Here is an 11,647-nt window from a genome sequence, read left to right as displayed (position 1 = left end):
TAGTTGCCGCGACCATTGTTTTGGTTGGTATTGTTGTAGTAACTATAATTGTAACCACGACCACGAAAATTACCTCTATAACTTCCGCGTCCGCGGTTTCCGCCGCGCTGTGTATAGTTGTTGTAGTAGAGGACCGAGTTTGGTTGTTCAGTTGCTTCTGTGCAACTGTTTACGAATTTTGAAATGACGTCGTTCATTGTGTTGAAGTTGCCGGTTGCATGATAAGTTTTACCTTATCAATCGTGCAATTTTTAGTCATTGCTTTTACTGCGTGCTGTGTGGAATAACTTCTTGCTAGTTCTAGTGTTAAACCGTCTGATATGTACGCACTTTCTAAAGCCTTCGTCATCTGCTCAATTTCTGATGTGTATTGATTAGCAGTTTTATTGCGTTGCTGTAGATTCATTAGCTTTGCTGACAATACCTCTACTGTTTCGCCTTTGACGTTACATTTTAATTTGGCAATTACTTCACCTACCGTTGTTTCGTTTCCAATTAGATTTCTGACTACAGCTGGGTTTTCGTGTTCGCAATGCATCAATGAAACTGGTTAAGTTTTCTGCTTTACCATCGAAAACTGGTATAAGCTTTGATGCAGTGTTAATGAAGTCAATATTTGTTTGCGCTATTTCGAAGTTGATGTTCTTAGATATGCTTGCGCTTAAGTCTGAGTCTGAATCTGCTGTATTATCTGCGTTTGATAATAAAACGGCTGGGACAGTAAGATTATTTAAATCTTCTTCCTTTATTTTCGCGACGCCAGTTGGCTCTTCCAATGTTGATTCTTCATCGGTTTAAGCTGTTATTGCGGTATTAAGAATGGTAGGTATAGAGATATCTAAATTGAATTTTTCTTTTATCGATATTAGATTTTCTCGGAGCCTTTTCAAAAATTTTGATACTCTTGACCAATGGTCGTCATTTAATTTTTCTCGTTGCCCATGTATTAATATACGCGCCTCGTTAAAACAGTTTACTACTATTTCTGCATGTTTTTTTTATTGTGCTCCCTTGAATTGGTCTGTTCTGATTAAGTGATTTGTAGGATTATCCAATTCTGTTTTTTTTATTCAATTTCGCATACAAATTGTTCCATTCTATGTCAATATTATCTTTGTAATTTTACCATAAGGATCGTGGTTTCACCGAATATAGAATGGTAATCCACGATCTCTTTTACTAAGACATATGGCAAAGTGTTTAGGATTAAACCCTTTATTTTTATATTGTAAGCAAACAAAAGGCTGAATTCCAAATTGTACTTTTCCATATATTTATATTCAAATTCAGTGATTGTAATGAAGTTTTTATGGCAATGGAGAATGTTTAATGCACGCATTCTAAATTCTGGGCCTTTAATAATTATTTCCTCAAGACAGTTATCAAATTCTAAAGTGTTAAATGCCATATTTTTTTTTCAATAAAATAAATTGAACACTCTAACCTTTTAATTTTTTTTTTTATATCTTATCTACATCGTGTGCTTTACTTAAATACATCTTCTTTAAACATTTATTGTGCAACTTGTATATTTTGGTAACAAAATTTGAACTAGCGCAACCACTGTACAAACTGGTCAAGAAGGGGACAAAGTTCAAATGGACCGAGGAGACAGAAGAGGCGACCAAAAACCTAAAGAAAGCCCTAACCGAAGCACCGGTCCTGGCTTGTCCGGACTTTGAAAAAACCTGTGTACTTTAGACTGACGCCAGTAATTACGGACTAGGAGCAGTACTGACCCAAGAGTACAAAAACGGAGAACACTTTATTTAATATGCCAGTCGGAAGCTGACAAAAACAGAACAAAACTACTCGACTACCGAAAAAGAGTGCCTGGCAATACACTGGGGCATCCAGAAAATGAGGGTGTACCTGGAAGGGTACCACTTCCTCGTTATCACGGACCACCAAGCACTTAAATGGCTTAACTCGATCGAGAGCCCTTCAAGACGGATTGCCAGATGGGCATTGGCAATGCAGCCATACTCATTCGAGGTACGCTATCGCAAAGGCAAGCTTAACGTCGTGGCAGACGCATTAGCCCGAGTGCTCGAGGAAGAAATACACGGAGCCGAAGTAGAGGAGGACGAGTGGATAAAACAGAAACTCCTTGCAATAGAAAAAGAAACAGAAACATGGCCAGGTTACGCACTAATAGAAGGAAAACTATACAGAAATCTACCGTCATGGGCCGCAGACGAGGATACACAACCATGGAAGCTATGCGTGGCAAAGAACCAAAGAGAACGGGTGCTACGAGAAAACCACAGCGAAGCTACAGCAGGTCACCTAGGAGTTAGGAAAACGAAGCATCGGGTAATGGCATCGTACTATTGGCAAGGGATGCACATACAACAGTACGTACGTCGCTGTGAAACATGCCAACGGTACATGACCTCACAGCAGCAGGCAGCAGGGAAAATGCTAACAGAAATAGCAAAAGCACCCTGGGAAACACTCTGCATAGACTTCGTTGGTCCATTACCAAGGCAATAACATGCTTCTAGTGATGTTCGACAAGTTCTCCAAGTGGGTGGAGCTAGCAGCCGTCAGAAAAGCAACAACAGAAATTGTATTAAAAGTCTTACGGGAACAGATCCTCACACGATATGGTACACCGAAAAAACTCATCTCGGACATGGGGGTACAGTTTACCAGTAATAAGTTTAAGGCACAGCTACAGAAATGGGGAATCGTCCACCAATTAACAGCGCCATACACCCCGCAAGAGAACCCAGCGGAGAGGGCAAATAGGACAGTAAAAAACTATGATAGCTCAATTCTCCGGAACCGAACACACGGTGGGATGACTGCCTACCCAAAATAGCAATGGCCATTAATAGCAGCAGGTCAGAATCAACAGAATACAGCCCGGCGTACCTACTATACGGACGGGAAATACGACTACCCGGGAACCTGTATAACGAAACCACACCTGGATCCGGAATGGTAAAGGAAACGATAGAGGCAAGGTTACAACGCATGATAGAAACGAGCAAACTAGCACATCGGAACATGGGAAAAGCAGCACAAGACCAAACCAGATCATACAACCTACGGAAAAGAGACTGGAGACCCAAAGTAGGAGATCTCGTATGGGAACGACAACACCCATTGTCAAAGGAACCTATTGGGCTTGTAGAAAAGTTAGCACCGAAATACGAGGGCCCATTCAAAGTGACGGGTTTCATTTTAACAGTCATAGCGACAATAAGACATACCGCGACAGGAAAAACACAGAGAGCATACATAAACTAACGGAAACCCGTAGTTGATAACGAAGTAGCTGGAAATGATATCTCCTAACTAATCATCAAAACCATTACTCAATTTTCAGAATGGACAAGAAACTGGAAAGCTCCCTAAAGAAATACCGGAAAAACCTGGAGAGCCTTAACCAGCAGCGGCGTCGAGTCATCATATTAGAGGCCGTGGACGTGGCAGGTCCAGCTGGAGGCAGAAGACCAACCAGGGCAGCACCGGTCGCGAGGCAGGCACCAGTTAGGAGACAAGAAATAAACCCTACAACGACGACAATGGCAATACAAGGACACAGAAAAGGAACAGGATATGAAACCAAGCAACCGCAACGGAACAGGCACAGGTCGAGATCCCCACAAAGGACATCCACGGAATCGAAACGACCCACCGTCACAAATATATATATAATTCAACTTCCTCATTAAAACTTAAAAAAGAACATTCCAAACACTGGCCTTTTATTATTCAACAGCACCCGGTCACATTTATTCGACTATGTTATCAATTGCCGATAATCATCGCCCAATAAAACCGATCACCCAAAGCGGGATTATCATCATCGTGCAATCTGGTCACACTAAGCAGCGCCTATATAAGCGGAGACACAGCCCCAGACCAGTCACTTGCGTTCCGACGACTCTCGAGGAACCAACCAACAGGAGGAATACCCGGGTAAGTGTTCTGGTAGTTAGTCTTGGTAGTGGTGGTGGATCCGTAAGAGTTCGTTTTGAATTTCGACTCTACGACCTTGTGAGGATCACCGACGCCCGGTGTGGTTTAGGGATACGCACCTAGGCCCGGTCGAGATTTCTGAGCCCGGCACGGTTTTCGTAACTCCGGCCCATCTCAGTGAGTTCTCCCCAGAATTCACGTTTCCGGCTTCCGAACCGGAAACGATACGGAATAGAACAGCAGCTCGAAACTAACGATGCCCAACATTCCCACATCCCAATAGAAAATCCAAGTAGTTCGTTCCTCTAAAAACGACCCAGAACACTACGAACCCGACATACTCGACCGACGAAACGCCGACGCCAAGCAGTACACCTGGCCATAGCGCATCATCGACACCAAGCAGTACACCTGGCCACAGCGCATCATCGACACCAAGCAGTATACCCAGCGACCACACGACGTCAACAACACACGGTACACTCAGCCACCACACATCGGCAACGCCAAGCAGTTCCTCGAACCATTGCGTGGTGCCAGCAGCAAGCAGTGCAACATACGGCCCTTCCGTAGCGCCGATCCCGCACATAAAGCAGTGCGATACTCAATAAGCTGCGATATACTCGGCCCTTCCGCAGCGCCGATATCACCAAGCAGAACCACACTCGGCCCTTCTGCAGCGCCGATATCACCAAGCAGAACCACACTCGGCCCTTCCACAGCGTCGATATCAACAAGCAGTACCACATTCGGCCCTTCAGCAGCGCCGACACCACGTAGCAAGCAGTGTCACGCTCGATATAATTATAGTTAGAAAACGTAGTCTTAATCAATCGAACGATTAAAATATAACCATTGTTGCATTTTCAGTTGAAGCCGTCTGGAAAATACTGAAACGAGCCGATACGTCAGCAGGTCCCGCTATCGATAAGATTTGGTGGTGACACCGACTATTGATAGCGGGAGAGGATCTAGCTATTTAAATTTAGCCCGGTTCGCTCGTTAACTGGGTTAGATGGCCTTGAATACGTTCGCTGACCCATCTTGAGAGAGCGGGAGGGAAAATGGCGAGCGACTTTGGTGTAGGTCAGGGTTTTGCTTGAGTTGCTGCAAGAAGTAGTAGGAGAACGGTCGGAAAAAAACCCAAAAATTTAAATTCGTGATTAGTGTTTGAATAACTCAAACCGCCGGGGACCCTAACTAAAGGGCCCCGGAAATTTTAAACATTTGGGAAGTGAAAACTTACCAGGCGGACCTAACCTGGTCGTCGACCACCAGCCGTCGCAGCATTGGCCTCAGCAGCATTGGCCGCAGCAGCATCAGCAGCAGCATTGGCCGCAGCAGCATCAGCAGCAGCATTGGCCGCAGCAGCATAAGCCGAAGCAGCATCAGCCGCAGCAGCATTGGCCGCAGCAGCAGCGATCAGTAGCAGCAGCGATCAGCAGCAGCAGCAGCAGCCTCAAGCGCCAGCAGCTACAGCGACTGCCGCCAAGACGGCCAGATACGGGGATTCCCTCGGTGAGTCCGTTCCGGGAACGAATGCCCGCGCTGGCCACGTGGTCATATCCAAGTCCACCGACGCCCTGCTTCCGGCCACGCTACGCTATCCTCCGGACCAATTGGCTCCGGGCGGAGTCGCGCTGGTCTTCGCCATCAGCGTTTTTCCTGCTGCAGTTTCAACACACACGACGTTGAACTCTGAAAAAAAATTAGTTTTAGTTGTTGTTTTTTGATATTATGCAGTCAAGATTGTAAAGTACTTACTGTGAAATCTGATCTAAATTTAGAGGCTCAAGCCCGAACCCTGGCCGCGCGTCCGACTATATCTAAATTGGGTCGCGAAATTTAATAACTTGTGGGATTTGTTTAGCGTACTTACCTTGTCAGCACGTCCCTTCTTTTCCCTTGGAGCTCCTCAGGATTAGGCGACCCGGTTGGCAAACGCCTCCAATTTAGTGCCGTGTGGCGAGTTTGCCTGACACTTTGAACTCTAAGCGTCTAAAAATTTCCCTTTCAGTTGTTGCCGCTTTGACCGCTTCTCATCTGGGCGACGGTCTGAGATCGGCCTTGAGAGTTTCTAACGAAAAGAATAGATTATCAGTAGGAATCAATAACGAATGTATTTACTTATTAATCTCACCAAAAATTAAATGTAAACAAGCTACCGAGATGGTTGTGTGAGTTACCTTGGGCGGGGAGATGAGCCGATCCTAATCCACCAGGAATAGACTCCGGTCTGCCGGAGATGGGGTGTGCCTCCCACATCTTTCTTGGGGCACCCAAGGTTGGGTGGGTGCGTCGTGGCAAGGACATCGAAGCCACCAATTTCGTCGAATTGTCTTAGTTGCTTAATGTAAACATAGTTTTGTTTTGTTTTGATTTGTGCTAGAGATGGTAAATCGACGTGAGACGTCCGATGAGTCGGAATCGATTGTTCGGACTGCAGGGCATAGGGGGTACTCCGCCCTGGGACTCCGTGGCTAGCCGGCGCTGCCCTCCGGGAAAGATGCAGTTCCGTAACAATATGGCGCCCAATTTAACAAATAAAATATGTGATAGCCGAGTCGACGGCGTCTCGCATATTTATTATCTCCAGCCAGCCCACGAACGGTGGCTTGCATGACACACATGCAATTGCACCGGGATGCGGACTGGTTGAGAAAAGTTGTTTAAATTTTGTAGGAAGAAAGGGAGGCGTGTCCACTAGAAGTAGGACAATTGCTCCCGAGGCACAGTTCACAGGGATTAGCTGTGATTTGGCGGTGACATCCTCTTCGAAGAAAATCGAAGGATTCGCATCCCAGGTCGTCCGTGCAATAAGCACGAAAGGTTAAACCAAAAACGGTGATTAAACTGTGATATAGGTATTAGGGACATATTTTTTTTGTTAACGTAATTTTAATGAATGTCTTGTTTTGGGGTTACAGTGTAGTTGTTTTTTTTTTTGTGCAGATCCTTGGGTTTTCTGGGTATTGGCGTTTTCATATCATATCGGTTTAAAACTTAAATGTGTGGTCGTGACCCGTGACTTCGTCACGCGCTGCTCGGCCACCGCGACTTGAATGAAAAACGCAAAGTCCAAAGGGAAATCCTATGCGATCCTGCAAACAGCCGAAGTCCTTAACTGGCGACTTTCAGCACAGCTGAAAGTTAGTCCAGTTAACGAGCGGTTTGTTTAGTGAGAATTCGGACGAAATTGTAGACGCAAGACGACTGGCGCGGAGTCTACCGGCTGGCGATCGGCTCCATCTCCCCTTATTGAGGCTGGAAAAAAAAAAATAAAAATAGAGAAAGAAATTTAGTCGAGGGACTTGTTTTTTTGATAAGAGCTAATATTTGGTGTGAATTTGTTTAGCCTTAGGTATTTGTGGGTCTTTAATATATTTTCTTATTTATTTCTTATGGGTTATGGTTTATTGTTTCTATTTATTTATTATTATTATTTATTGGCCTGGTAATATAGGTATTCGTATTATTTAGGCGCATATTATTTAGTGGTGTTTATTTATTGTTTATTATTATTTACTAGCATTCAGTATAATTTAATTATTTATACATAATTTGGGCTTTTGGTGGCCACGTTGAATTCGGGGTTTCAGAAGTCGTGTTAGGGGTTACCAAAATTCAGGATGTCAAAGCGACAAGGCAGCAAGCATGATCACCTGCTTCGGTCGAAAGGTTTTCCAGGCGAGGACGACGAAAAGATGTGGTCCACGGATGTGGAGGGCGCTACCGAGGCTGGCTTGCCGCGCATATCGGAAGGGTTGCCCAGGACTCCGCTTGCCCGTTTGCGCCAGGGACTGCAACAAGAGCAAAAAGGACCACAGGACACAGAGCTGCAGCAGGACCTAAGGCAGCAGCAGATCCTGGAGGGAATTGGTTCCGCAGCGGATGAGTTATTGCAGCTGGACGATAAGGACGCAAGACTCGACGATCCCTTTGTGGATTCCGCGGCAAGGTCGGCCGTTAATGTGGCTTTGGCACAGGCGGCGGAGACCCATCGGAAGGCCCAAGAAGGCGGGATCAATCTGGCACTGAGGGACGAGATCCGAAGTGGCTTCCTGGAGATGATGAAGCTGATGAACGAGGTGTTAAGGCCTGCTGCTCAGCGGCCTCAGCTTCCCCTGGAGAGCATGCCGGATGAGCGAAGGCGTCCGGATTCAAGGATCAACGCGGGAATCCCTGGTCAAGCCCCGCAAGGTGCGGTGCCGAAGAACACACAGGTCGCCGGCAGGGACGGTTCCAGGCTACCTCCGCCGAGGGTGCCACCTAAGCCGACGAGGAGGCCGCTGGATTTCCAGGAGTTGGAAAGTAGCAGTCCCGGGCATCCTCCGGATCATTTCAGGTCGCGCCGAGACGATGGCCCGGCCCGCAGCTGGTGCATTGAGGACCGCAGGGCCTCAGAGTTCCGGGAGGAGCCGCGTCTGTATGCCAATGTGGGGCCGGCAGCCGCCAACCAGCAATGGCGAATTGAGCGGTGGGGCGTATCCTTCGACGGGGAGGATGAGCGAAACTCGGTGGAAGACTTTCTCTTCCGGTTGGAGTTCCTGCAGCGGCAGTGCCAATGCCCGTGGCAAGAGGTGCTCCGAAACTTCCACCTGCTGCTCACTGGGCGGGCTCGGGAGTGGTACTGGGTGCACGTGCGTCACTGCAGGGTGGACAGGTGGTCCCAGCTTCGAGCCTCGCTGATGGATAGGTTCCGATGCCATCAGACGGAGCACGATCGGATGCACCAACTTCTGCAGAGGGAGCAGCAGTCCGGAGAAGGAGTTGGCGATTACATCCATGCGATGCAGCAGTTGGCGGCTCGACTGAAAAGGCCACTGTCAGAGCGGCAGCTGGTGAAGATTATTAAAAAGGGATTGAGGGAGAGCATCGCAAGGTTTGTCTACGCGATGGACGTGCTCACGGTGGATGAACTGCGGGAAGAGTGCTGCGAGGTGGAGCGCAGTTTTGGACGACGTGGACGGACCACGTACACGCAGCCGATGCGGTATCCTCTGGCGGAAAAGGCCAAGGTTAGCGAGGCGATTGGCCCAGATCCTGGTGAGGATCCTCCGTGGCAAGAGGTGGATGAAGTGCGGGCGAAGCCTAAAAAATCCGTTCCGAGCCGGCTGCTGGAATTGCGGAGCCGTGGATCACGGGTTCCGTGACTGCGCAGCAACAGAACGCAGAGTGTTCTGCTACCGATGTGGGAAGCCAGACACCGTGTCTCCCAAATGTCCGGATTGTGCGGAAAACGGTCGGCTGGGCGATCCGAGGGCGGAGAGGATGCGTCCAAACAGGAGTTCCGCAGAGAAGAAGAGCTGGTAGGGTTAGATAAATGTTTACCTTCTAAAAATAGTAATAAGTTTGCATTACGATACTTACCTTATGCGGAGAGGATGCGACGGTATCTAGAGACCAGGAACAGGATCTTCTCAGAGCACCAGTTGGGCGGGATGCGTATGGTGTCTCGTAAGGTGCAAAAGGCCAGGGAGCGATTTCGCAAACGTCGGAACTGCCGACGCGAAGCAGTGGCCGCCGTGAGGCGCAGTTTATCGCGAGATCCCAGACCGTTCGCCGCAGTCCGAGTTCTGACCAAGCAACTGACGGGGTTGTTGGACACTGGAGCGAGTGTGAGTCTGCTTGGAAAAGGTGGCAGAGAGCTGGTCGAGGCCTTGGATGTGCCCGTCCAGAAGTACTTATCCGCAGTCCGTACGGGCTCTGGAGAGGATCGGTCAATTATAGGACGGGTCAAGTTACCGGTGGAATACCGAGGACGGACAGAGCACATTCTCTTCTACTTGTGTCCTTACCTGGAGCAGCCAGCTTATTTTGGAGTTGATTTTTGGCAAGCATTCGGACTGGCCCCAGCGATTATAGGCCACATAAATTCGGAAGGCGTGAAGAAGGCCGAAGAATTACACGCCAGGGAGATGGAACACTACGCGGAAGTCGAGGATGACGATGAGGAGAAACCCGATCCCGAGTCCTGGACGCTTTCCAAGGCCGAGGAACAAGAGCTGGAGGAGATCAAGCAGCAGTTCTTGACTTTCGAGAGGGATGGCTTAGGTACCACCAGTCTGGAGAAACACACTATTGAGCTGATGGACGGAGCCAAAGTGTTCAAGGATCGACCCTATCCGATGTCTCCCGCGAAGCAGAAGGTGGTCGAGGACGAGGTCGACAAGATGCTAGCGCTCGGAGTCATCGAGGAGAGCAAAAGCCCCTGGAGTAACCGCACCACCGTAGTATCAAGATCTGGAAAACACCGGTTCTGCTTAGACGCACGTAAGCTTAATGATGTGACCATCAAAGATGCTTACCCGTTGCCCAGCATAGACGGCATCCTGTCCAGAATTGAGCAAACATACTACATTTCCAGCGTGGATTTGAAGTTCGCTTTTTGGCAGATTGAGTTGGACACGAGCAGCAAGGAATACACAGCCTTTACGGTTCCTGGTCGGCCTCTTTACCAGTTCCGCGTGATGCCTTTCGGACTCTGCAACGCATCACAGAGGCTGGTGAGACTCATGGACCGAGTAATTCCTGCTGAAATCCGCTCAAATGTGTTCGTCTACTTGGATGATCTGCTAATACTAGCGCCCGACATAAGAACGCACTTGAAGTATCTTCGCCGAGTCGCTGAATGCCTGAAGGAAGCAGGGTTAACCATTGGGCTGAGCAAGTCGAAGTTTTGCTTCAAGTCTTTGACCTACCTCGGCTTCATAGTGGGTGGAGGACGTCTGCGGATGGATCCAGGGCGTGTAGCAGCTATTAGGCGGATGCCTGAGCCAAGGACCATGAAGGAAGTGAGAGCCTTTCTTGGGACCGCAGGTTGGTACCGTCGGTTCATAAAGAACTTCGCAACTTTGGCTGCCCCGCTCACGGAATCTTTGAAGAAGATGGGAAATAAGAAGTTTTCCTTGAGTCCAGAAGCACAGCTGGCAGTAGAGTCCCTGAAGATGGCCCTAACTACTGCGCCAGTGCTGGTACATGCGGACTTCAAGCGGCACTTTTTCATCCAGTGCGATGCATCCCAGATCGGAGTCGGTGCAGTGTTGTTCCCGCGGGATGAAGACGGCCAGGAGCAACCAATAGCGTTCTTCTCGGCCAAAATGAATTGTCACCAAGTCCACTACACCGTCACCGAAAAAGAATGCCTCGCAGCCCTGCTGGCCATTCGAAAGTTCCGGCCGTATGTGAAAGGAATGACGTCTACGTGCATCACGGATCATGCCAGCTTGAAGTGGCTTATGTCCATGAAAGATCTTTCGGGTCGGCTGGCTCGGTGGTCATTGCAACTCCAGGGATATGACTTCAACATCGAACACAGGAAAGGAAGCCAGAACGTCGAGGCAGATACCCTTTCACGTTGTGTTGAAGAGCTTACACTGGACCCGTCAGAGTTACACGGAGTTGTTACAAGAAGTGGAAAGAAACTTGGCCAACCTACCTGACTTGAGGATAGTGGATGGTCTCATCTTCAAGAGAGTCTTTTCGGCAAATCTGGATGACGAGGTGGAAGGCTTCGAATGGAAGTTGTGGATTCCCCAGAGTCTGACCCACAGCATAATTGAGCGTGCACATTCGGATCCAACGGCAGCTCATGGCGGAATGGGAAAAACTCTGGAAAACCTACGGCGTCAGTTTTACTGGCCTGGCATGGCACTGCAAGTCCGGGAGTTCATACGCAGGTGTGAGGTGTGCAAGGAGACGAAATCCCCGAATT

At 48.4% G+C, this 11,647-nt stretch overlaps 3 protein-coding genes across 3 annotated transcripts; all 3 read right to left on the bottom strand.

The window, feature by feature from the left end:
* Positions 1-8,259: 8,259 nt before the first annotated feature.
* On the bottom strand, positions 8,260-9,028 carry LOC121467717. Its single transcript, XM_041709978.1, has 2 exons — positions 8,843-9,028; positions 8,260-8,756 (listed from the first exon to the last, which is right to left on the bottom strand). Exon 2 carries the CDS (start codon positions 8,718-8,720, stop codon positions 8,334-8,336), a length of 387 nt encoding a protein of 128 aa, XP_041565912.1. The 5' UTR covers positions 8,721-8,756; positions 8,843-9,028; the 3' UTR covers positions 8,260-8,333.
* Positions 9,029-9,037: 9 nt separating this feature from the next.
* On the bottom strand, positions 9,038-9,709 carry LOC121467711. The gene is made up of 3 exons (XM_041709971.1): positions 9,701-9,709; positions 9,304-9,639; positions 9,038-9,239 (listed from the first exon to the last, which is right to left on the bottom strand). The coding sequence occupies exons 1-3, from the start codon at positions 9,707-9,709 to the stop codon at positions 9,117-9,119; spliced, it is 468 nt and encodes a 155-aa protein (XP_041565905.1). The 3' UTR covers positions 9,038-9,116.
* A 660-nt stretch (positions 9,710-10,369) lies between these two features.
* LOC121467716 lies at positions 10,370-10,974 on the bottom strand. The gene is made up of 2 exons (XM_041709977.1): positions 10,635-10,974; positions 10,370-10,568 (listed from the first exon to the last, which is right to left on the bottom strand). Exons 1-2 carry the CDS (start codon positions 10,937-10,939, stop codon positions 10,493-10,495), a joined length of 381 nt encoding a protein of 126 aa, XP_041565911.1. The 5' UTR covers positions 10,940-10,974; the 3' UTR covers positions 10,370-10,492.
* Positions 10,975-11,647: the final 673 nt, after the last annotated feature.

Source organism: Drosophila elegans, unplaced genomic scaffold, assembly GCF_018152505.1.
Source record: "Drosophila elegans isolate 14027-0461.03 unplaced genomic scaffold, ASM1815250v1 contig_524, whole genome shotgun sequence".
Lineage (NCBI taxonomy): Eukaryota > Metazoa > Arthropoda > Insecta > Diptera > Drosophilidae > Drosophila > Drosophila elegans.
Note: the sequence above shows the minus strand (reverse complement) of the source record. Positions and strands in the feature narration are given on the sequence as shown.